The sequence below is a fragment of the Pogoniulus pusillus genome, chromosome 27 (genome assembly GCF_015220805.1).
Source record: "Pogoniulus pusillus isolate bPogPus1 chromosome 27, bPogPus1.pri, whole genome shotgun sequence".
In the NCBI taxonomy this organism is placed as follows: domain Eukaryota; kingdom Metazoa; phylum Chordata; class Aves; order Piciformes; family Lybiidae; genus Pogoniulus; species Pogoniulus pusillus.
In genome coordinates this window covers 10,140,710-10,167,133 of record NC_087290.1, presented here as the reverse complement: position 1 = coordinate 10,167,133, position 26,424 = coordinate 10,140,710, and the positions used below count along the sequence as shown (strand labels likewise).

The 26,424-nt window shown below is 43.6% G+C and overlaps 2 protein-coding genes across 3 annotated transcripts; both read right to left on the bottom strand.

Annotated features, from left to right (window-relative positions):
- Window positions 1–1,473: 1,473 nt before the first annotated feature.
- Window positions 1,474–11,854, bottom strand: TRPV1 (transient receptor potential cation channel subfamily V member 1). Its single transcript, XM_064166316.1, has 16 exons — window positions 11,829–11,854; window positions 11,120–11,443; window positions 10,409–10,575; window positions 9,949–10,101; window positions 9,403–9,543; window positions 8,629–8,927; window positions 7,848–8,024; window positions 7,470–7,634; window positions 7,112–7,207; window positions 6,489–6,559; window positions 5,655–5,820; window positions 4,865–4,931; window positions 3,700–4,016; window positions 2,714–2,841; window positions 2,343–2,458; window positions 1,474–1,815 (listed from the first exon to the last, which is right to left on the bottom strand). The coding sequence occupies exons 2-16, from the start codon at window positions 11,419–11,421 to the stop codon at window positions 1,649–1,651; spliced, it is 2,532 nt and encodes an 843-aa protein (XP_064022386.1). The 5' UTR covers window positions 11,422–11,443; window positions 11,829–11,854; the 3' UTR covers window positions 1,474–1,648.
- A 4,947-nt stretch (window positions 11,855–16,801) lies between these two features.
- Window positions 16,802–26,211, bottom strand: SHPK (sedoheptulokinase). Of its 2 annotated transcripts, none has more exons than XM_064166763.1 (7): window positions 25,843–26,211; window positions 24,054–24,195; window positions 21,151–21,334; window positions 19,711–19,863; window positions 18,377–18,552; window positions 18,063–18,263; window positions 16,802–17,215 (listed from the first exon to the last, which is right to left on the bottom strand). In XM_064166763.1, exons 1-7 carry the CDS (start codon window positions 26,017–26,019, stop codon window positions 16,821–16,823), a joined length of 1,428 nt encoding a protein of 475 aa, XP_064022833.1. In that variant the 5' UTR covers window positions 26,020–26,211; the 3' UTR covers window positions 16,802–16,820. The 2 variants fall into 2 exon arrangements, with proteins under 2 accessions (XP_064022833.1, XP_064022835.1); XM_064166765.1 differs by lacking the exon at window positions 25,843–26,211 and adding an exon at window positions 24,532–24,590.
- Window positions 26,212–26,424: the final 213 nt, after the last annotated feature.

Here is a 26,424-nt window from a genome sequence, read left to right as displayed (position 1 = left end):
CAAATTTGGGATCTGGTTAAGCCTTTAGCCTCAGTAACAATAACTGTGAATTCTGGACTTTACTCAGACAGTGTAAGAGAAACATTTATTTCATTGATTTTGACTATTCAACCTTTAAAACTTCACAGAGTATATTTATTCTTGTGTTAAGAGAAAAAAGTAACAACATCTCTAGATCATTCATCATTTTGCATTCTTTCCCTATGTCCCATTTATTTATCTGCTTTCCAAGAAGCTTCCCTCATAGGAACATACCTCTGGGCTCTTGGTGATTTTTACTGCTCCTTTATCAGTCCTTTTCTAGTTTCATAATTGGTTGGTTAGTTTTTCAGGCTGCAAAGCCAAACAAATCAGGGCTTGTAGCTGCTCACAAAAATACTTGTTTTTAAAAGAAAGAGAACCTGAAAGCAGACAGAAGGTGTCAGATACACTGTGCTCAGGGTGTTGAGTGATAACAAATTTTCTATAGGTGCTTTTGTTCATAGAATAGCTTAGGGTGGAAGGGACCTTACAGATCATCCAATCCAACCTATCCCCCAGCCCTATCCAATCAACTAGACCATGGTACTAAGTGCCTCATCCAGTCTTTTCTTGAACATCTCCAGGGATGGCTCATCTACTCCAACCTCCCTGCCATGGGCAGGGACACCTCTCAACTAGTCTTGGTTAGTCAGGGCCTCATCCAACTTGGTCTTAAACACCCCCAGGAAAGAGGCACCCACAACCTCTCTGGGCAGCCTACTCCTGAGTCTCACCCTCATACTGAAGAGCTTCTTCCTTAGGTACAGTCTAACCCTACTCTCCCTCAACTTCAAACCATTCCACCTTGTCCTGTCTCTAGACATCCTTATGAAAATTCCCTCTGCAGCCTTCCTGCAGGATGTCTTCAGATATTAGAAGGTAGCTTTAAAAGCCCTCAGAGTCTTCTCTTCTCTAGACTGAACAATCTCAGCTCCCTCAGCCTGTCCACACAACAGAGGTGCTCGAGCCCTTGGATCATCTTTGCGGCCCTCCTCTGGACTCATTCCAATATCTCTCTGTCCTCCTTATGATGTGGACACCAGGACTGGATTCAGTATTCGAGGTGGGGTTGTTACTTTCATACTGACAACAGAACATCCATTCCTGGGCACAGGCATCAACCTGCAGAACCTCATGAAGCTTCTGTTCGGTAAGAATCCAAAAGGCAGCCAGGATCTCAGAAATGGATGACAGCACTTCCAAACAGCAAAAGAAACAAATAAAATTGGAGACAAAATATGCACTAAAAAGGGGCTAGCTACCTTCCAGATAGCTTTTAAGTGTGATAAATTCTCAATATGTTCATTCAGAAAACAAAACCCCAGTTCTGGGAGCTGCTTCTAACACTCCATGAGGCTGCCTAGATCTAGTATCTATCCAAGCAACCATTAACCAATTAGTACAGACAGTTTCTTGCTGATTTATATTAAAAATAACCATGAAGACATGATCTTAAAACAACAAATAATTTATTTAGCATACTTAATGACTCTTTGCACATGGCATTTCCTCATTCCTCTGACCTTTCTCCAAAATATCCCTGTTCCTGTCAATCAAGTGATCAAATTGTCCCACTTGTGAGGACCAACACAGGCAACTAGAATTAAGCTGCTGCTCAGAAGTAAGATTAGACTGACTTTGGAAGTGATTCCTTCAACGTCTCAGATTCTTCTGGCTCATAATAGGGTTCCAAAATAGGTTTTAATTTTACTTCTTCTGGTACCTTTTGAATCTCTTCTCTCCTGCTTCCATCTCTTAAAAGTGGAACCAATGTTTTCCAGTTTTTCCCTGAAACTAAAAAGGAACTGAATGGTTAATTTATTCCCCTCTAGAGAAACAGAAGAAAATACACAAGTGGTTTAAATAGGAAGCTGATGAAAGAAGAAAGAAGCAGGAAGAAAGGGTTTTGTGGTTTTCTTCCCCATACAGTTCCATGAGTTTTCCATATTACAGCTGGCAAGTACAGCAGAGACTGACTGCACAGTTAAATACTTCTATGCTGGATGCTGAGCTCCCAAACTACAAGGTTTTGGACCTCCAAAGTATCTCCATGGCTTTCTGGCTGCCATCACACACTATGCCATCTCCTCAGGATTTACACATACTGCCTGCCTTCTAAAAGCTACAATCAGAATGAGAGACTGAAACTCCTATGTGAATAATGAGCCCACTTAGTCCTTTGGCTGACTGAAAAAGCCATTATCTTTGCTACTGCCATTATCTTTAAGTGCATAAACTGACTGCCCCCTAACAATTCATTGGCACTGCTTCTGTCCCCAGTGTGTAGCCCATACCAGGATTTAGGTCCCCGAAGCCCTCACCTCTACCACGCTTAATAGTGTAGCTGGGATTTCTCCTGAGGTCCCCCGAGTACCCAGGGTCTTCATTGATTATGCCCAGATGAGTATTCCACATGGACCAGTTCACTTCATCAACCCTGGGAAGGGAACAACAAAACCAGTATCTAGTCAGAGGATCACCAGACAACCCCAGGATGAGTTTATATCACAAACTGTTACCTTTCAAAGCCTCAGATCTGACCCAGAAATCAGATTAAACTGACTGCTGTAGACAATATCGGTGCACTACTTTTCAGAGTGCTCCAGGGGGCAAGTTTTGCTTCCCATATACCAGATACCTTAATGTTTTTTTGTCTGTAAGAGATTGTCCACTTGGCACACAAACAGGTTACCTAAAACACCATCTGTAATCATCCTGGCCGTCAGGTGTGAGCCCCACCAAGACTTGCTTCCCAGAGCGGAAGGAGCGCCTGAAGCAGTTCAGGTAGCTGTTCTCAATGTCCAGGATTGTGACAGCTCTCTAGCAGGCAAAAGAAAGCAAAGCACTGAGAGGCTGCTCTTCCAAAGTCATCCAAATCCCAAACCCTGCCTTTATTCTAAAAACCTTCAGCTTCTGTCACTCTCACCATCTGAGAGCTGGCATCGTGACCATCTCTTAAACATCATCATAGAAATGCTGAATCGGTGATGCCTGATGACAGGACAAGGGGCAATGGGTGGAAGCTGAGGCACAGGAAGTTTCATGTAAACACGAGGAGGAATTTTTTCACTGTGAGGGTGACAGAACATTGGAACAGGCTGCCCAGGAGAGTTGTGGAGTCTACCTCTCTGGAGGTATTCAAAACCTGCCTGGATGTGTTCCTGTATGATCTGGCACAGGAGAACCTGCTCTGGCACAGGAGAACCTGCTCTGGCAGGGGGGTTGGACTGAATGAGCTTTCAGTGTCCCTTCCAGCCCCTGACATTCTGTGATTCTGAATTACTGCCCTGTGACCACAACTACAAAGTTCCTTTTTGCATCTCAAACAAATACTGATGTGCCTTTGAGATCCTAGTAAAGACCATTTTGTCCCTCACATAATCCCTGTCTTCATAGTCTGATCAGAATTTTCCATCATCAAAGCCCAAATAATTCTGTCTAATTACAAAATACCTCATCAAATGCTAAACATCTGTGGAACACTAGGAACATCTGCTCAGGCCAAACATCAAATATGGCTGGAAAAGGAAGTGGGACACTTTTTTTTTAAGGAACTGTTCAGGGGAATCAGAAAGCAGCAGTGACTCATTATTCAGAAAAGTCACTCCTAAAGATTCTGAAATTCCTTATGGTTTCCCACACCCTCTTTCTTGGACAGCAGCCTCAGAACCCATGTACCTGGAGTTTCCAGATGCTCTTGCTCTCCTGTGCAATTTTGCTCACAGTTTCCCCCATCAGTGCAATAAGCATGTTGAGCAGGAGGATGTAGGTAAGGATGACATAAAGAACCAAAAGGCTGACAAACACAGACTTGAACTTATAGTTCTCTGTGAACTCCAGGTCCCCCATGCCGATTGTGAACTTGAAAAGCTCCAAGCAGGTGTAATAGAGGCTGTTGTAGGACGTGCGGCTTCGCTTCACGTGGCAGCACCGGGCATATTCCGAGCTGTTTGTGTCTTGCCCCTCGTTGTCCTCTTCAATTAAAGTCACCACAGCTGTTGCAAAAGAGGGATCACAGTTATAGGCTGAAGAATGAAGTGAAGATCATAATTGCAAGTAATGAAAAGGAGCAGAGAGGTAACAGATTGTTTCTTCATGGTGCATTGCCCCCAGTGACACTGCTCTGTAAAATACTCCCCATAACTGACAGCAGCCTGGAGAAAAGACAGCTTTGGGGAGACCTTAAAGGGACCTTCCAGTACCTGAAGGGCACCTGCAAGAAAGCTTGAGAAGGGACTTTTTAGAAGGGCTTGTAGGAACAGGACAAGAAGGAATGGATTGAATCTTGAGAAGGGTAGATTTAGACTGGAGATTAGGAAGACATTCTTTACAGTGAGGGTGGTGAGACACTGGCACAGGTTGCCCAGGGAAGTTGTGGATGCTTCCTCCCTGGAGGCGTTCAAGGCCAGGCTGGCTGGGGCTAGCGGAAGGTGTCCCTGCACATGGCACTGCAGTTGGAAGTACACAGGTATTGGATAGGGCTGGGTGCTAGGTTGGACTGGATGATCTTGGAGGTCTCTTCCAACCTGGTTGATTCTAGGAACTAGATATCTTTAAGGTTCCTCCCAACCTAAACCATTCTATGAATCTGTGAATCTTATTTTTTTAACTATAAAGAACAGGATCACTGCTTTTCCATTTGGCTTTGCCAAGTAGTTTGAGCTCCAGGGATGGAAAGATGTACTAAATTACTGTACACTATTGTCATTCCAAAGAGATTTTTTTAAAATTCTTATTAGGTTAATTTGTTATTTTACAGCTGGACACAAAATAGTCTAAGCCACTTGAAAATTAATTTTGCTGAGGTTTAGGAAGATAAGAGAAAATAACTCCATGTATTTACCTGTAGAAAATCCCAAGAGGAATACTAGATAGACAAACATGAAGCGACATAAATCTCTAAGGATCATCTGTAACATGGAAACAGAATATTTTTACATTGCTAAAACTTGAATAAAACCTGCAATAAAAACTGGTAGAAGTTACTGCTTCATCTCAAGAAGCTATTTGCTGTGACCTTGTACTTCATGCATTAAATGGGAGTTGATCCTGCTGAGATAATGAACTTTAATAAAGGAAAACTTTTCCTCTGTTCTTCATGCAACAGTTCACACACATGTGCCAGTCATATGTATGCCAAATAGTTTCATCTTTGTAAGTGTAAACCACATGAAGACAGCTGCATCTTTCTTTCCCTCCTGGGCTAGCTGTCTACATCATATAGAGAGGTTTATCAGGCATTTACTGTCTCTGAGCTAAATGATCTATTTGGTAACATCTAAATGATACCTAAAGACATTTTCAGCTGGTAGACAGCTGTGCTATTCTACACCAGACCAGTTTGCACTGCTCTCAGTCTACTTCCATCCATGCCTATCCATGTTTTGAAGCATGAAAGGTAGTAATATTAGTATCAATACTGCTATAAAATGTGTGGATGAGGAGCAGGAGGTATTCCTACAAAACTTAAATTGTGTCACTTCACTGGGAAAACAGTGGCCAAGTACAGCAGAGTGGTACAAGATCACCCAGTGGCATCATGGAGGTAGATATGGTGACTTCTATTCTGGAAATGGGGCTGTTGGCAGTGTTTGAGCACTCTGGTGCCCTCATTATCTACTCATTGGACTAACCTTAGCAATCATGACAGAGTAAATGCCCATCTGCTGGAAGCCACGGGTGTAGTACAGCATGTTAGCCCAGCCCAGTGCCAAGGAGAAGACCATGGAAGCCACATACAGTTCCTGGCCACAGAAGTACAGCACCACAGAGCTCAGGAGGAGTAAGGAGTGAACAAAGCTGGAAGACAAGCATGGTCTGAATGCAGAGTAGCAATAGAGGAGCCCCATGAAATATTCAGCAGAATGAAGAATTCTTCAGAACACAAAGGAAGTTTGGCAGACATTCCCTCTCTTCCCTTCATTCTTTCCCTCCCCAAATCCAACAGCTCCTCCTGAAAACTTCTCAGTTTCCCCACATACGAACTTCTATAGTCTCATTCCTGCTCTTCCTTGGGACGGGAAAGAAGGAAAGACTTTGGAAATAATAATTTCTTCAGCCCTCCCTCTCTTTCCACAGACCCAAGAAATTGCCCTGTTCAGGAGCACTGCAGCTGGGAAGAGAAAGGGCTTAATTATGAAGAGGCAAAAGCTTTCTTTAGGAATGGGAGGATTTCTGCACACCCAATACATACACTCAATGTCAAGTCCAACTTGGAGATCTATTCCTAACTCTGCTGTATGTAAGTCACTGAACTTCAAGACATTTCATTTGCTTTACCTCCAAAGGAGGTTACTGATCCAAACCCACCTGTTCAAGTGCTGCGATCTCTACTAGCAAGTATTTTGTAAGGACCCAGGGAATAATGGCAAAACATCTACTTATGACAGGTGGCTTCAGCCAAAGCTACAGATCTCACACTCTCATCTGTTTCATGCTGAAATGCAAACAAAGATGTTGGAGCTTACAAAAGAACCTCACTGTAGCTGTCCACTATCAGCGTCTTGAACGATGGGCGCCTCTGCACAAAATACTGTATCTGAAAAACAAAAGGGAGTAAGACCAGGTCTGCATGTGAGCAGGGATTCAGTCTCATGAGAATGCTTCAACCAAGCACTGATACCTACACCAGGCAGCTGGTAACTATAAAGCTTTCCACAAGAACTGCTCAAAACCACTGACAAAAGCACTGACACAAGATCTGGGCAGTTACTCTTCCAGTGACACTTGTTTCTCTAATGTCTGCTGTCTTCTTTGAAGACAACCTATCCAATCCCTGTTTTGAGGGCCTGTGATTCACTGCACACTCTCCACTGGCTGCCAAGAGGAAGGAGTGGGACAGGTCAGCTTTAACAGAGGCAAAATTTGCAATACCCCATTCTGAAACTTTGGCCAGGGTAATTGCTGAGCTGTGCACTGACTTCTGAGAACGGTCCTTTTTTACTCAATAGGTATGCACCAGGGCAAGAGGAAATATTTGTGACTCTAGACCAAAACATGAATTTTCTTAGCAGTCAGTGCTAATGAATGGGAAAAATATGTTTTATTCCTGCATCTACCCAGACAGCAAAAAGAAGTTTCAGTATCTTACCCCTCTGAAAAAGAAATAGAGACCTCCCAGTACACTCAGGATCTCTCCAGTTGCCCGAAAATACTCCCCAGTGCTGTGACCAAATGTGAAGGGAGGCTGCATAAGACAGGAAGATATGTTCAGCAGAACTGGAGATAGGAAAGACCTGGTCTTGACAGAAGCTGAAAACATTTCTGGGACACAGGTTAAGTTTCTGAATGTGTTGCAGCAAGGGGCAAGACTGGGAAACAAGAAGGATCAGAACCTACCTGTGCCTTCAGGAAGAGGAAAATTCTGATGTTAGGAGCACACATTCAGATAGGAGGCAGACCTGGGCTACCATGGGTGGCTCCCCTGATATATGACAGAAGTAACATACCTTTTCCTTCTTCTCTACAGGTCTGTAGTAAGCAGCTACAGTGAGGATGATGATATGCATGGCATAGACGAAGAAGTTGAAGTAAAACAAGTGTTTGACAAACCGGTCCCACTTGTCTTGCAGCAGCCTGTTAAGGGGTTCCACCAGCAGCATCTCATGACGGTTCTGAATGGAACGAGAAAGAGGAGAACCTTGGGGGACCAGTATGTGCTGGGCTTTGAAAGAGCTATTGATATTCATCTTCAGCACTAGCCTTAAATTCAGGAGGGGAGGCTGCTGGGTTACAGAAATGAGGCTGAAGATGAGCTGTGTGAACATGGAGCTCTCGCCCAGCACTCCTGGGCCTGTGTCCGACATGCCAAGGAGGCTCATACTCACTGGGGTTTCACTGCTGTAGGCAATAATCTCAAGCACGGAATTTTTCTCACACGTGTCTATACAGGAGAGGTCATACAGAGAAGAGTGGACAGGTCCATAGGCCCATTCAGTGAACTTCCTAGACAAGTGTCTGCACTCAGGATCTTTGATCTCTCGTCTGAGGATGTAAGCGAAAATCTAATTGCAAAAAAACAACACAAGCAACATTTCAGTGCTAATGGACTTCCACCTCCTCAGTACCTCCACAAGACAGTGGATAATTTCTGCCTAGTTTAACTGTACTGAAGTCCAACCTCTCAAGCACTTCAGAGATCAAAGTCTGAAGCAAACACAATTTTCTCAGTGGATGTCAAGAGATGAGAAACACAAATATCACTTACAACTTGCCATTATCTGTCTCAAAACTGCACAAGAAAGGCAGAGATGGATGTCACAGATCTCTGGGCAGCCATTTCAAATGGAGACTGCCAGAAAATCAGTTACAGCAGCCAGGCAGAAGCCTCTAGTAGTTCAGATGACAGCAGAGACCCACTGCTTCCTCTTGGGCTGCCCTGCATACCAGTGGTTTATGAGTAATGCCAGCTGGGCACAGAAACACACACACACACTTCATAGCCTTTAAAGACTGTGCAGTTTTGCAACTTAAACTGCAGCAGGAATTCGTCTTAAGTAAAAGGTCCCAATAATAAGCAGTGATAAAATCTGTCCTGCATAAATGTTTTGCATGTACTATGTATAACTTGGCACAGAATGGGACAGCTAAACACCTTTGCTCACCTACCCCTATCTTCCCTGTTTTGGCTGCCAGAGTTAATGGAGTCAGCCCTTTCTTGTTGGTGAGTTCTTCTAGCTTCAGCATTGGGTTAATTTTAGCCCCAAGGATCAATATGTTATTGTACATCTTGGTAACAAACTTGGTATTATCCTTGGTATTATCTGCAATCTCCACCAGTGTGTGCAGCACCATGTTGCCCATGGAGTCCTCAGCAGCAATGCTGGCTGCCTGGTAGGGGTTCTCCAGGAGGAATTTCACAATGCAGAGCTGATTGGTGCAGGCAGCCAGGGACAAAGGCAGCTCCCCTGTGGGCAAGGAATGGGAATGAGTGGTCAGAAAGCCATTATCACACCTGCATCAATAGAAATAAGAACGTGTTGCTTTCATCTGTCACCCTGAGAAGAGGTGAATTTCTGATATAGCCCCAGCTCTTGTGACAGTTGTTAGAATCAATCTGCAGTTTAACTGCAGCACAGAAAAACAGCTGCATAAAAAAAGCAGTGAAGGGAGAGCTAGCAGAAGGCTATCACCTTTCAAAGGACGCAATGCTCAGGAACCAAAGGATGTAGACACAAGGCTCACAATGAACACCATCAACTACCAACTGTGTTTCTTTCTAATCTCAGCCTTTGGGAGTAAATATTTGGACCAAGTAGTGGAATAGCCCATCTGGTAGCTCTGAGCCTCTGCTCCCACACGCATGGCATTATTTAACAGCTTGCACTTGGGATAATGCTAGGATACCTCAATCAATAAAGCCCATACTGTGCTCACCCCTACCAAAATAAAAGCCAGGTTTTCCTTTGATTTTCCTGAAGAACTCCCCACAGGCTCTTGCATGAACATCTGCTCCATTCTGGACCAAGAGCTTCACCAGGTACATGTTCCTTCTCTCAATGGCGATGTGAAGTGCAGTCTGGCCTGCAGAGACACTCATGAGACAGAAATCTCCAACGTTTAATACAGAGTGAGAGCTTGCAGCTATTACAATTCATTCAGCTCCATGTATGAAGGTGGAATGGAGATCTCTGCAGACTAAAAGCCTCTAGAACTGAACAGACAAAGATGGCAGAGAGAGCAAAACCAAGTCCCCTGAATTTGGTATTAAATCAGCACAGCTGAACGATGGCAGAGTATTGCACCTAGCAGAACACTGCCCTAGTACAAATACAGTTTGTTAACCACACACTGGAACTTTGAGATGCTCTGTCCCCAGGCACAAGATCTCACGCAGAGGACTACTTGAGAGCAGAGGACTACTTGAGAGCCCCATCTAACCTTCAGTCTTATCACTATGATATTCACTGCATCAGCTGTCTCCCTTACCCTTGTAGTAGGTGTCAGTATATTCTGCATTAACAAACTCTTTCAGGGTTCCAGTTTTCCTTGCAATATCCAGCAGCAGAGGAATGGTATCGTTTTTCCCATCATGCAGATTCAGCATAGCTTTCAGTAAGCAGGTTTTCCCAGTTTCTGGATCTGTAACAGCAAAAATTGCAGCTCTACAGAAGTGATCACAAACCTGCCATCTCCTCCCAGGCATGCAGGAATCAGTGAGGTTCCTTTTGAACAGAGAGGAAAACTCATTCAGTGCCTCACAGAAAATGTCACTGAATTTCTGAATTCTGCTGTAACCTCTCAATCACTGGGCTGCCCATTCCATAGGGAAGTGCTGGCTGTTAGAGGGCCTCCTGCAGACACTTCACACGATTATGGATTCTGTTTTCATCTCAGAAACACTACTGGAAGAAGAGAGCAACTTAAATTATGTGATTCTAAAGGGTACCTTTGAACTCATCATCTGTGAGATGCTTCAAGGTTCTGTTAAGGTAGAGTAGCAAATCATCCAGGTCCTTTGTGTTGCCTTGGGCTACAGCATCAAAGATCCTTCTGCGGTCATAAAATTTGAAGGCTTTTTCTGAGCAGCCTGTGATGGAATCTGTAGATAGGAGCCTAACGAGGGTAAAGTTCAGTTACTTAAAACATCGGATAGGAAACCTTTTGTAAACTAGCAGAATACCGTTTTCCTTTTGTCTTTGGGAAGAGTAAGTACTATGGATTAGCATAGATGGATCTGTAAAATCTACAATATCTAAAAAATATGCAAGCAACTGTCCTGATAAAATTATGCATCTCTTGCTGGGAAGTTGCAGCAGGACATAAAAGAGGCATGGAAGATGGCAGGCTAACTGCAGGCCTGGGTGCCAGGCAATTCCATCTTCTCATTCTGAGTGATGTCCATTCAAAGAACAGTCTCAGGCAAGTCAATAAAGGCCTACAGCTAATTTTGGGCAAAACATCCATGGGCTGAATTCTCAGAGGTGCCAAGAGACAACAGCTGTTGTCACTTTCAGATGCAACATTGTTTATTTTGGCAAAGAAAAGAGTGAAACTGAAAAACCAGGCATGCTCATGTGGAGAGAATAACTGCTGCTCAAAAAGCGTTCTGCAGCTGTCAAACTGTTCAGTACAACCAAATTTTACACAGCAAACTTACTTGTGAAGTTTCCCCCTCTCCAAATTGGCATGAAATCTAATGACAGAAGGTGCCACCAGATGATCCATCTGGTAAAAGGAGTCCATGGGAGCCATGTCCTTGTCACTGTCCCCCATCACAAACCGCCCACGTCTTGCAAAGATGTTGCTTTTGGGTGGCTGCACCTTGGTGCTGAGTGCTCCCTGGAGGCTGTCAGGTGCCTCCAGCATGGAGTCCTCCCCATCCGTGTGTTCATCTGTCGCTTCAGGTTCCTCCATGTCAGTACTGCCAAATTTCTTCATCTTCTCAAGAATGGAAGACATGATGAGCAGGCAGTCTGTGAGGCTTTGAACACAGGAGTGTTACAACATCTTTAACAGGCCCTTCAACTACAAACCAAATTAGAGTACTCAGTAATCTTCTTTATACATTCAGTGTGAAAACAACATCACAAACACGCTTCAAGAATGGTTTTCCTCACAAAAACATTCTGAGGGGTTGTCTGCAAACCTGCTCAGTACATTAAAGCTAGATTTTTCAGCTCTGTGCAAGTAGAATAGAGAAGAAACTTTGGTCAGGCATTTGCATTTTCTGTAACTTTGTACAGTACATGTGTGAAGAAGAGATCAGTTAACAAAACTGCACATTTAGGGTTACTGGAAGAAAAAAGGCAATGTGAAGACAAGGTGCTAATGGCTGCAGTTTAACTTACTATGTCCTCTGAACTCACCTGGCAAGTTCTTTGTGTCCTTGGAATCACTCTGAAAGAGTAAGACAGTATCTTATTTATGTCACTGTCCTATAAGAAATTGTACAGAGAAAAACAATTCCATTTGGAACAGGGTATTCAAACTACAGAAGAACAATTACACCAGCAAAAATAGTTCTAAAAACAGTGTTAGAATCACAGAAACGTTCAGGCTGGAAAAGACCCTCAGGATCACCAAGTCCAGCTGTTATCAAACAAGGAAAAAATACACTAAGAATACAGCCTTGTGTAGTTTTATTTAGATTGTGAATTGAACCAAAACCATTAGAGAATGGATATGGAAAATGCAGTAGTTTACTTTCCACATATAGATGCAATATTAAAATTGGCAGAACAGACTCAACCCTGTCTCTCTGGCAATTTGTTCAAGCCTAGTTTAGTGCTTTCATTTCTAAATTTTGTTAATAATATCTTGATGATAAAGACAAAAATGCATCTCCTCACAAGTGAGAACCTGTAAGGGAAATAACCTTCAAATTTGTATGGAAAAATTCTTTAAAAAGAGGGGAAAAAAAAGAATAAAAATATGATCTACACTAAAAAATACATAACCCATGTGAGCTTTTTGAATCCTACAACACTGAAATTTGATACAATAAATGAGGTAAGGAACTGTATTTTGTCTAACCACATCACAACTTACAGCTTACAATAAGTAACAAAGAGAGTTTATAGATCACTAACAGCCATGCTATTCAAATACAGATGCAGGACTTACAGATAGTGCAACAGATTCCTGTCTTCTGCAAAACACTCCCGTCTCAGTATAACCCTTCTGGTCTACAGAAATTTGGTGCCAGATATTCCTCCTCCAATGTGGCTGGACTGTGAAGCCCTCAGTTTGCTTCTCCACTTCACTTGTCTCAAAAGTGTTATATGTGCTTGCTGATTTTTAGAACCAAGGGAAATTCACTAGAAAAACAGAGAACAGAGCATGAAGATCATTAAGAACAGTTCTGGAAAGAGAAGCATCAGTGGCTTCTATTCCCAGGAGTTCAGCAAAGCTCTTTACAAGAATTGCAATAAGTTGCTGTTGTTTTTTCCTCCCCTTTAATTGCATTTAGTAATGGATGCTCTTCTCCAGATTTCCTCTTTGTAAGTACACTCAAGCTTGCAAAAAACCCCAAACCACCAAACATTTGTTTCTGTGGCTCAGAGTTTCATTTCAATTTATAAAACTTTGTAAAATGTGCCATAGCACTTCTCTGAGATCAGTCATCTCTTTGCACATATTTCTTGGGTGGCTGCTGTAAAGCTTCACCAAGTAGATTAAAGATAAGCTGATCCTAAACAGAGTTGAGGGAAAACCAAAGACAGAAAGCCCTAAGGCCATTCCATCATCCCATGCTCCTACTCTGTCTTACTTCAATAACATATATGCATCCGTCAGCTTTTAAATACTAATGCAATTAGGGAAAGAATATTCTTATCTAATCCAGGGTGGATCTATCACCCTTAAAAATAAAGAGCTGTATCAGATATTGCTAAACAGATAGTTTACAGAAGATCCTTCTGCCAAGAAGCAGTCCAGGGAAGCAGCTTCTCCAACAGGCTGAGTTGCAGAGTGTAGCTGTTAGAACAGAAGCAACTTTCAGACCTCTGGCTTCAGAGATTTTGAGTTAGGTTATGATATGATTCAGTGAAATTATCTGGTTTACATTTTACAGAAGGTAACCATTTTCCTAGTCTTGCCAGCTTATACAGAATCACAAACATCATTCAGGTTGGAAAAGCCCTCCAAGATCATGGAGTCTAACCACGTATGTAAAAAATAACAACATAGCTTGTTTATTTAATAGCAGACCAATTATACTACTTAAAACACTCTACAGGATTGCACTTGAAAGAAATAAAATGCCTGTTTATTAATGCATAAATATAGATTACCAATAAGACAGGTCCTTAGCTGGTGCTCCTGGAGCTGTGCTGAGAAGAGCATCTTGCCCAATGCCACAATTAACTCCTCCACTGGCAAAGCAGAGACTCGGTAGGAAAACTGCGGATCACTGGAGGGTCTCCTTTATTCAGCCTCTACCTTCTTGATGATCTCTTTTGATAAACATTCCTTCTCTCTTCCTATCCAGGCATCAGCAGCTGTCAGCCTTACTATGCTCCGAAGTGCACACTTTGGAAGCTTTCTGCTGTTTCTTGATGGCTCCACCAGCCTCACTGACCTGCATTTCCGCTGGACACATTATTTCCTTCTCACCAGCAGCACTCATTGCTTTTTGGAACAGTGGTTGGATATATCATATTCCATCTGGGCAGTGACCTGGCTGAAAGGTGTAAGCTCACAAGATGTGAATGCTTATCAAAAGAGGCAAGCAATAAGCAAGAAGGAATTTATTACTTTTTACTTGGGCCTGCATCCAACATACTGCACAGGCTTTGAATGACTTCTGTGCTTGAGAATGGTTTTACTAAGAGCCCTCTCCACCACTGCAAATGGAAAAACATCAGCAGACATGCTACAGGTCTTAAAGATGTGTGCAAAGATGGTCTCGAGACAGGGAAAGTCCTTCACTAACACAACCTAAAAGCAGGAAAGAAATACCACTGGATTTCATGGTTAACAGCATGCTACAATAGGCTTATTAGCTCATTCCTGTAATTGAATGAAAAAGAAAAGAGATCTGCTGCTAAGAAAGTGTAAGAAAATAAAAGGGAAAGCAGCCTATCACAGATTCAGGCTGTTTACAAACCTGCAGTCTACACTTTGTAATTCCCATAGATGCCAATAGCTCCCTGAACACAGCATGGAAGAGATGCAAGAGAGTAGAGTGAAGAGACATGGAAATGAATCCATCTCTGTAATTAAGATCTCAACAGCTTTCTCATTACAAAAATGAGTCCTCACATTCCCAGCGTCTAAGGGAGGAACACACATGTTTCTGTCGTGAAATTATATCTGGATAACATGAGACCAATTTACTTGCTTGCTTTCCAGTCTCATGTGTGCAGCAAAGGTGTACATTCATCTTGCTTTAGCTGGATAAAGTATAATGTTTCCATGGCAAAATAAAGAGTAGGGAGAGAAACACATTTTAAGAGCATAACACAAGGGATAAGGACTTGAAAATTCTAAGGGAATTCGCATGGACAATACTGACCATTAAAAACAGTCTGGCAGTTACTGTATTAAAGCTCAATTTGACACAATACACAAAGAGCAGAATCAGAGACACTTTCAGACCAAATGCACTTACTATATTACAAAGACAGATTACTTTTGTGGACCATCTCTATTAACTGTGTTTGGTCTTAAGAGAAATAAAAGCAGAAAGAGGTGAAGACAGCACCTTTTCCACTCTGAGTTTGCCAGCTCCTCCAGTCTGTCACAAATTCTGACTGTTTTAGAGGGGCTTTAATCCATTTTATCAGCCAAGAGGCAAATGCAAAATAGTTACCTTCCACTTTATAAATGTGTTTCCCATTTGGATTTCCATTCCAGGCATGGTACAGGGCATGTGTTTGACACCAGAGCTGGGTAACCACAGAAATATTCTTTCATGTTCATGACAAGGTGTATTCCATCTTTTACAGAGATAACTGGCACCCATTCAGGGCAAGAGCCACCAAACTCCCCAAACCAGGCTGACATCCAAGGCCATTGTCTATCTGTATATATATTGTGAGAGACAGCTTAAGGACAAGAAGCCTCTAATGAAAGCACCAGACTGCATTTCAGACAGTTGCTCATCTCTCCTAGTCCTTCTAAACATTTCCTACCAGTAAAATGAGCCACTCATGAAGCACCATTTTATGCAGAAAGTTAATGGATCTCTCCTAGTCAGTCAGTCAAATGTGATGTGATAATTATTCCTCATTTCACAAATGGGAATGACAGAGCAACAAAATGTGTACACACAGGAGCAGGACATTAAATTCAAGTTGTTTTCCTTCCACTGTAATGAGGAAGATGACATGTTGGAAACACCTCCAGAAAGTGAAGGACTTGGCAAGAGGTGAGCACCCTCCTTGCCTGCCTTGCTTCTCCAGGTGCCTCTGAAAAATAGATCTGGGGACCTGCTGGAAGGCTACCAAGCTCCTCCTGTGAGAGAGCAACTTGAATGTATTGAGTTCTGCCCAGGGGCAGATGAGGAGCAAGTTGAGAGCTTGTGGGTGTGAACTGAGGGTCAGGCTAACATGGGTGCCACTGCTGTGGGTGTCTTACAGGCCACCTGATCAGGATGAGGAAGTTGATGAGGCCTTCTACAAGCAGCTGATAGCAGCCTTGCAATCACAGGCCCTGGTTTTCATGGGGGATTTTAATTACCCAGATATTGAGATATTGGCTGTAAGGCCTCCTCAGCCAGGCAGCCACAGTTCAGGAGGTTCCTCCTGTGCACTTATGATAACTCCTTGATGCAAATGGTGGACAAGCCAGCTAGGAGAGGAGTGCTGCTAGAGCTTATGGTCACTACCAAGGAGGATCTGGTTGAAGCGGTGAACGTTGAGGGCAGCAGGAACAGTGAACCAAGCAGAATCACAATGTTGGACTTCAGCAAGGACAGCTCTGGCCTTTCCAAGCAATTGTTAGGGGAAATCTCATGGGACAGGGTCCAGATGGGATGCACCTGCAGGTGCTAAGGGAGCCGGCACAAGTCATTGCTAGGCCCTCTCCATCATCTTTGGTAAGTCGTGGAGAACAGGAGAGGTGCCTGAGGACTGGAGGAAAGCAAATGTCACTGCAGCCTTCCAAAAGGGCAAGAAGGAGGACCTGGGCAACTACAGACTATAGGCTGAGGAGTCTCCTCTGGAGACATTTAAAACCTGCCTGGATGTGTTCCTGTGGGACCTGCCCTACTCTGGCAGGGGGTTGGACTGGATGATATTTCAAGGCCCCTTCCAAGCCCTAACATTCCATGATTCCATGGCTCTGTGTTAATGGAAACACTGTGCAGCGAGGAAAAATCCAAGCAGCTGCACCTCAGGCCACTTCAAACAATAACTTTATTTTCTGTGGAACATCACCATGGCAGCCCCCACAGCAGCATCAACATCCTTCCCATAAACCACAGGGAATGGAAAAATCCTCTCCACTTCCTGCCTCAGCACCTCGTTCCTGGCAAGGGCACTCCCACTGCCCAGGATTCTCCTCACGCCCGTCTCCACCAGACACTGCACAGGTAACATGGAGCTGAGGTTTTCAACGATGCCACGGCACAGAGCTCTGGTGACACGACCCAGGGAGAGGTCAGAGGCAGCAATATTGGTCACAGATGCCAGCTGCTCAGGAACGTGTCTCTCTCCAAAGATGGTTGGGTGGACTGAGAGCTTGCTGTCGTTTTGGGCCAAGGCTGCTGTGATTATCTTTGTATAGATGGCAGACTCCTCAACCTGAAGTCCTGCAGATGGGAAATACCACGTTGCTAATCTTACATGTGGAGACTTAAAATGGAGGCTGATCCATCTGTTCAGTACAATATTGGGTGTCTTTTGCCATGTCCCAAAGGTTATCTTTTTTCCAGGACTATGAAGCACAGTTCTCCCATCCAATTGTGTCTAGAATCTGTGAGACTAAAAATATGCTTTTCTTATTGCAAAACCTGCCTCTCCTGGTAACACAGTTCCTTCTCCTCCTCCTCTGTGCTAAGTTACACAAAGGCACTAAACAGCAGACTGCAACTTCAGTGGCTGGATTGCACATGAATGCAAAGTTCACTTCAAGTGTTCACTGAAAGAACAATTTCAGAGCTTACTTCTGTATTGCAAACCCCACCAGATCATTAAAAACCTCTGTGAAGACCATGTTTAAAGCTCTCAGGAGATCCTACATGAGTATGAGTCTTAAAATCCATTTCAGTGCTGCCAAATATGCAGCAAAAGGCAACTGAATGTTAACCAGAGGACTCTTCTCAATTCCAGTCATGCAAAATTAGAGGCTATGCTCAAATTTGCTGACCTTTTCTTTTCAAAAACAGCTTAAAAAATAATTTTCCTGTGTTCTTGAAACAAAAGAAACCCCAAAACCTAGAGGCAACATGAATGTGGAATCCAAGCATGATTGTCCCGGCATGTTCATAAGTTTCAGTGGGAAATTCCAGAGTTCTAGGAAGTGTGACCCAAGAGTTACATTCTGGTTCCTTATACAACATGACAAAACAGCTCTAGGCTTGTTCCTTTGCCTTAGCTTCCCTTTACCTTGCTGATCAACCTCAACTTAAAGCTTAAGATGGCCTTAAAATTGCTTACCCAGCTCTTCTGTCCACTGTGCCACCATGTCCACAAATGTTGCCAGCACATTGCCTCCATTTAGCGATGCTGCCACTGCCAAGTAGTCACCACTGAAGTAAGGAAAATAAGCAATAGCTGAGGAAGGATCTGGTGTCTCTGGAGGCTGGAAACCCGGAGGCATTGAGATAGTCAGCTGAGCAGAGGTACTGATATTAAGAACTAGACACAAGAGACAAAAAAAAAAGGTGGGAAAAAAAATAAACCAATGTTTTGCAAGGCTACTCTGAAGGTGGACAATGAGAAAACCAAATAAGATACCAAAATGATGATACCTGCATCAGTCCTCTCAGTCAGACAGGAATAAACAGAGCACTGGAAATCTCCCAGAGCAATCCCTACTTTTGCTCCTTTGGGTATTCCATGCCAGGCACAGATTGTCCTGCCTGCAGTACTGCCAGGGTCTCCCACCTCTGGAAGCAAGTGAAGAGGAAAGCCAGAATTTTTCAGTCTGCAATCAGAACAATATTATTGCAGGAGGGCATGATGGGAACATGCAGCACAGCTACAAAGCCCTTTTTGAAGTCACAGATGAACCTGGCCATATGTTTGTGGCTGATGGATTTATGGATGCTTTCAACTACTTAGAAAGCTTTGTCTTGGACAAGGGCAGCATTCCAGTGGGCTGAATAAACTAGAATAGTCTAGAAGAATAAACAGCTTTCCTTTATACGCAATCTGATTGTCCTGGTTTTGGCTGGGATAGAGTTTTCTTCCTAGTAGCTGGTAAATGTTGTGCTTCGGAGATCAGCTGTGATAACACAGCAGTACATGTTCAGCAAGTTTAACCTACTGATGTCATATGGAGAAGCAGTTCCAGGGTAAAGGGACACAGAACCAGCAAGAGAATGCAACTTCTGAGTCCGAAAGAACTTTAAGCTACCATGCAGTTAGTGGTTCAAAACCAAATCACAGAGAGAACTCCCAATACAATCAACTGCAAGATGCACCACACTGCTACAGCAACACTGACAGATTAGTGAAAGTTCAGGAAGCCAAATGCAAGTTTTTGTCACTTTCATACCTTCATATGAGCTGCTCTTTTCATCTGGGAATCCTGGCCTAACCTAAGCCCTGAAATATATAAGGCCTTAGCACTCAGCCCTGGAAGAGCAAATCATTAAGAAAAATAAGTAAATAAATGAACAAGATTCCCTAGAAGGCTTCCTGTAGCCTAGTAACTCTTAGGTATTATCAAAACTAAGTCTTAGTAGTTATGAAGGGGCTCAGCTGAAAGAACTAGAGAGTAATAACTGTCTTTTACCATCTCAAAGGCAACACCTTGGCTGCAGCATGCACTTGTTCATCCCACCCCACCATCTCACCCCAGAAAGGGAGAGAACAGTTTAGAATGCAAAGCCTCACTGACGAGTCTCTCACTTCTACTGTCTTAGGTAGTGCTAAAAATAATGTGCCAGATTTTACAGAATTTAAACACATACACCTTAAAACCAGAGCAGTTCTTCAGCATAGGCTACCCCACAATTGATTAGGAGTAATTTTCAGTCACTTTTTATCTGTAGCACATCCATATTTAGGGCCTAAAGAGGTGTTCCCACTGTCTGACACAAGCAATGCACAAAACCCACTGAATGACATCAGCACTTACATGCCAGTATTCCAGCTTTTGCTTCTGGAGTTAAAATATCCCCAGCTGGCAGCATTCTGGACAGACATGAGTGGCTTCTTCAGGTCACACAACATGGCAACCACGTAGTCCTGGATAGTGCCAGCAGCATCATAAGACTTTAGAAAATCTGGCCTTTTAAACAGAACATTTTCACAGAATCATCCAGGTTAGAAAAGTCCCTCAGGATCACCAAGTCCAATCTATAACCCTACTCTACAAGATTCACCTTAAACCATATCCCTAAGCACCACATCCACAGACAATGAGGGGTGGCTTAGAGCACTGGGAGCAAAACTACTTCTACAGAGAACTTTGACCATCCACAGTCTCATCTAAAGCTGAAACAGCCATCCCAGATCAACCTGCATTTTCTTGGTCTGTTTTTTTAAACGCAATTTGTTTTCCAAGCTCTTACCACAACAGCACCACTTATCTCCTGAAGGAAGATGTAGAGACAGTGGCTTTAGGTAATGTGTTGTCTAGGTCCCAAAGCAGGCCACCAGAAGACATTCATTTGCACAAAAAATGCCACTTTATCGACTCCACAGCACTCAAAAAAATAAAACAGGTAGATATCTACAGTTGCTCTAGGATCCAGGAACCACACAACTGGAAATGGGGAAACAGAACACGAACAAAGCAAAGTAGCTGGAGTCATGACTTAGCTCTAAAGCATCATCATGCCATGCTCCATGTAATGTGTTTGCTGGACACACATTGAAAGAAACCAAGATCTGTTTTGCCTTTTCCCATTTAATGAACCTGAGCTCACTGCAGAGGAAGACCTTGGCTCTCTGAGAAGCATAGCAGACTGCAGACGAAACTGAAGAACAAATCTTGCCGATACCAAGTCATAAGTGAAAAATTATACCCTCTGCAAACATGCCACAACAAAGCAGACCACTCCTAACACCTCATAAGGATCTCAGTGTCTAATGAAGAAGAGAACTGAAATTAATTTAGAGACTGTTTGGTTTAACATCTGGCAGCAACCTGACAAAGCAGGTCTGTTACTGTTTTAGGCATGTTTATACTTTTCAAGATCTGCACGAGGCAAAATTACAGCCTTCAAACTGCATTAGCAGAGCTCCTCTGAGCGGTGGGATGGACTAGAGCTCTTCTGGGATACTTTAAGGCTTCTGTTACTCTATGGGCAAAGTTTTCAGTTTTTGTTAAAGAGATTTCTGTTTTTATGAGGTCAGAGACTCCTGTCTGCTCAGCTGCACAGAGTATACATTGAACACTACCATTTTAAATGTTTGACTACCGAATTAATGTTATGATTACAGAGAATAAAAAAGCCTCTCAGCCTGTAGTGACATCAACATGCTGCAGCAATACCATCATCACACAAAACCAAGGTGAAAAACTTCCAGTGAAACTGCCTGACACAGAAGCCCTTTTGAGAAAGCAAAGTACCTCTTCTTTAGATACCAGTAGACTGTGGCACATCCAAATCCTGTAGCCAAGCTGATATGTGATTGCGGCAGAGGAAGAGAAGAGAGGAAGTTTGGACTGCAGCGGCCGTCTTGCCAAGTAACCAGATGACTGACCTCCTCTGGCTCAAAGGCAGGGCCTGTACCACCCTCTGTCCACTTGCAACCTGAAACACAGAGTGTCTGAGAAGTTACGGTAGTCTGAGGGTAGTCTGGTGACTCTCTGCAGCCTAGTCTGCCTGGCAGTTGGCATTTCTGGACACTGGGTAATTGGTCAAATGCACTGGAAAAAGAGCAGAAACAGAGGCAGTAGTAACTTCAATCGTCTTCATTAGTCAGAGTTTCTTGCCCTGTCATTTTGCCAATCAACCTTTGCTAAAACAGAGAACAGTGTCCAAGGACTGCCTTCTCCATAAGCACTCCTTGTGCCTGAAAAATGAGCAACTTGCACCTGGGGATACTAAAGAAACAACTTAAATTAGGTGACCTCCACAAGAAAACAACAACAAAACCAGGTAGTTCTGCTGTGGGAGGTGATGAATTGTCCTGATAGCTCCACAGATAAACCCAAACTGGGATCTGTCACATCATGACCTAGAGAATGTTGTGCTAGTAACAAACTAACACAGCCAATGATGGAAGAGTGTGTAGTTTCATCTCCTTTTGAACCAAAGCAACAGGAAACCTGAATCAAAGTACTAAAGAGGACGACTCTCCTGTGCTACACAGCAAAACTTCACCCAAGGTAGAACAGGGCTTAACTCAGCTTTACCAGCATGCTCCTTTTGAACAGAAAACACTGCACCTTTGATGAAACCTTCACATTCCTCGTGTGAAGGCCCCAGCGAAATTATGGCTACTTCTCAGAGCTGCTCAAAGCCTTCTCAGCAGCATTTGCTATTGCCCCAGTGCACTGCCCTGACATGCTCACCAGAAGCAGTCATGAACAGGCAGCCCACACAGGCCCATCAAGAGCAGCAGACTGAGCAGAGGCTGAGCTCTAGCACTGCCTGGCATGTTTGCTAGCACACTTTGCTGGCACAGCTTTGGCTCTCTGGCCACAGTATGGGGACAGGCCAGGCCACACACTCTCACTCTCTCCATCTGGCTCCGTAACTGAGGCAACCTTTTGGATTTTGGCTGGGGCTAGGAGCAGTTTCAAGCTGTGTTGTGCCACTTGTCATCCAGGCCAAAGACACTCTGTCACCTCACTGACTTGCACAAACACAGCTAAAAGAGCCTTTCTTGGGCTGGATACAGGGATTTAAAGTTACACTCACACAGTAAAAAGCAGCTGTGTAATCTGGGAAATACTATGTGAGACATTCAAAGCAAACACATACATTTTCTTGTTCCTTTAATTCCCTGTTCTATCAAGTCTGCTTGAACTGAATTTCCAATTGGTTTACTTTTCTAGTTTTAAATGGGTTCTAAGAAACATTATTAACCATAAAACTAACCCTAAAGGATGCTATTAAAAATGTAATTTGTGTCCCAAAGTGCACTGATTCACTTAGTCTGCTCAAAACAAATGAAAGCAAACACTCTCTTCTGCTTGATATGAAAAAAAAAAACAAGTGGTGTGTGGCTTTAGAAAATGAAATATTAACCAACATGACATAAGAACCCATGTCTATCATCAACCCATGAGGCCTTGTTATGCAGCCCTTGGGACAGACAGAAAGCAAGCAACAGCTCCTTCAGTCCATCAGCCTTTGGATTTCTTTCTTTATCACCATTTCTGTATTATTTAATATAAAATTAAAGCCAGTAATTAATAACACAGTGTCTCTTAAAGCAGTTAAGTCCCTGACAACCTTCAACAGGCAGTGATGAGCGCTTCTGGGAAATCTGTTCTGTGTTTTGCAATAAATCTTTGCTTAATCTGTGGGACTCCTCTTCCTGTAAGATTTGTACAATTGTTCAGATGTGCAGAACATAAGGCAAAGAGAAAAAGACAAGGAATCGCATTCTGAAAGCCTTGGACTTCAAGAGGTTTATAGGATGTTAGCCAAGAAGTTAATCCATCCCTATGACACCAGGCTGGCAATCCAAGGTCTGATTTTTTCAGGCATCCTCTCCATTACAAAGGTTGAGTATTTGTGTAATCAAGCCTCACTGTGGTTGACTTTGTTTCTAGGCCCCTAGCTCTTTATTCTACAAGCAGCTGAGTATTCAGAATCATGGCCCAAATTATTCTTCCTGCTAACAGAAGCATAAGCAGCAAGAGGAATGGAACACGGCAGTCTGATTTGCTGGGAAATAAAATGCCTTGAGATTTATTTTTGGAGAAAAGCAGCCCTGTAAACATTTACTGAACTTCACTTTTTCTCCTCTACACTTGAATAGCACTTCTAAAAAGCACAGTGATGCTGCTGGACAGCTACAGTTATGCACATTCTAACATGAAGATCAAGTGTGGTTGATTTTTCAAAGCATAGATGGCATTGCCAACACTACTACTGTAGAATCATCAGAAGGTACTGAGATACTGGGAAGCAGTTAATTCAGTGTTTTATCAGGTAAACAACATTCTCCTCCCCCTAAGTCATTCACATGATGTAGAAGTTCTTTCAGCTGGTAGTTGATAGCACATGATGGGCAAAAAAAAAAAAGACCAGGCCACTAACATTCCTCCTTCACATTGATCATTGTGCTGACTCCACTGGAATTTCATAACACTAAAACCACCATTATTAACTATAGTTAGCAGCTGAAAATCCAGTAATTGAAACAAAATTCTCACAGAAGAATAACTTTGGCTACTTCTGTTTTAGGGAAGACCAAAAGGAACAAGCATAAGCTTACTACAAAGCATTTCAGGATTAAAATTCCATTTTCAGCATTGTAATACTCTGTGCAGGAATGTCTATGAATTAATGTTACCTTTATCTCTCTTCCAAAACACAATCCCATGCATTTGTCCTGAAATGCCAATGTGACTGACTTTCTGAAGCTGCTGCTGAGGTAGAGCAGCAAGGCATTCATTCAACGCTTCTATTATCCTCTGGACATTCTGCTCCATCCCCTGCAATCATAAAGCATTGTTCTGAGCATGAAACCATTAGGGTTCACTCAGTGCATTTATTAAACAAAGCTACTCTAGGAAGAAGAGAAGCACAGGATCCATTCAGCTTAACAGTACAAATTACAGTAACAGTCACTAAAAAAGTGGAAAAGAATGATAAAAACCCCATCAACAAACCACAACAAATAAAATCTAATACTACCAAGTTGAGAATGAGCTAACAGCCCTTTACAATGAAGGCCAAAGAGTTCTTAATTTCCTAAAATACCATACTCAACTATACCATTGGAAAAAAAAAGGGCATTAACACTACATGCTTTCATGAATCCAACTTACACGTTGCTCTTCTTTTTTCCTACTAAGAGGACTTTCTGTGTTCTGAACAGCATGCAGCCTGCCCTACACAGAATCACAGATCAGTCAGGGCTGGAAGGGACCACAAGGATCATCTAGTTCCAACACCCCTGCCATGGGCAGGGACACCTCATACTAGAGCAGGTTGTCTAGAGCCTCATCCAGGCTGGCCTTAAACACCTCCAGGGATGAGGCTTCTACCACCTCTCTGGGCAACCCATTCCAGGCTCTCACCACCCTCATGGTGAAGAACCTCTTCCTAACATCCAGTCTGAATCTACCTATTTCTAGCTCTGTACCATTCCCTCTAGTCCTATCACTATATGACATCCTAAAAAGCCCCTCCACAGCTTTTTTGTAGGCCCCCTTAAGATACTGAAAGGCCACAATAAAGTCACTTGGGAGCCTTCTTCTCTCCAGACTGAACAGCCCCAACTCCCTCAGTCTCTCCTCACAGGAGAGGTGCTCCAGCACTCTGATCATCCTCGTGGCCTTTCTCTGGACATGCTCCATCTTCCTAAAGCTTCTCCACGTCTACTCACTGTTGATTTTGATGGTGCTGATACTTCATTTTGGACACTCTGTTCCTAGAACTACCCAGCAAACCAATCTACTTGGCACACCAAGCAGTGTGCCACATGAGAAGCTGTATTCCAGCTTTTGCACTCAGGAAGGCTCAGATTACTTTGTGACAGACCAGCATGACGATTAGAAGCAAAATATTCAAACAGTCTACATATAGATGTAAACAACTCTGTGCATACATACTTTGGCTGAATAAACATGACTATCTGCAGGGAGGAGGGCTGGGCTGTTTGCTCAGAAATTAGCCCCTGGACTCATTGTAATACCGGCCTGAAAGAGTTTTAGTAGTTCTGATTTAACCTTTCTTAGGCTGGACAACACAATGAATCTTTAACAGAAGCACACAGTACTGGTTGTGTCCACAGGGAACTTCCAAATATGATTCCATCTCACATTACAGGTAAAAATACCCTTCCAGTTGGCAGGTGGCTGGTGCTTTCTGGTTAGAATCATCAAAGACAAGGTGATGGTTCATGGGAGAATAGTTTTAGCTAACTTTGCAAAACCTGGGGCTGTCTTAAAACCAGCAGCTTCACTTGACTTTCTTTCAGACATCCAGGCACATCTTGCAACCACCTCCACCGTTCTAGGCACAAAATCAACCCAGGAAAGCCACTGAAACCTGCATAATGTAGCAACACAACCTGGGCATGGCAAAGCAAGGTCAGTATCTTGAAATTGCCAGCAGTGCTACCTGCTACTCCTTACCTGCGGTCCAGCTTCCAGACTACTGGTGTATGCCTGTGTCTCCCGGGAGCAGCTCTCTGCCACCACCTGCCCTTGCTCTGCCCCTATCAACAGGGCAGCCTTAACCGACGTGGTGCCCAGGTCTATGCCCAGCACGCAGGCAGGAGCAGGCCTGCCTGCAGCCTCGCTGCCCGCCATGGCCACCGGGAGAGAGGATCGCGTTTACCTTCACCACCACGCACAGGTGTCTCTAGGTGGTGGCAGGACCGACACCCGCTATGCTGAGCCCCACACTGCTCCCTGCTGCCTCTGAAGGGGCGCTGGCCAAAGAACCAAGGGTGCCAGGGGCACAGGCAGTGTGGGCTCCCACCGGCGAGGGGCCTGGGCTGGCCGAGCAGCCCGGACTTTGCTCTCTGGCTGAAAGTCTCTCTCCTCAGCAACGCCCGGTCCCTACCGCTCCATCTTAAGTGTGGCAAACCGAACCTTCCCCAGCCCTCCTCGGTGGACCTGCGCAGTTTTAGGCCAAGTTTCAGCGAACAACCACAGCCGCAAGCCCTCCCTCAGCCGGCAGCAATCCCCCTCACAGACTCGCCGGCCCCAGCC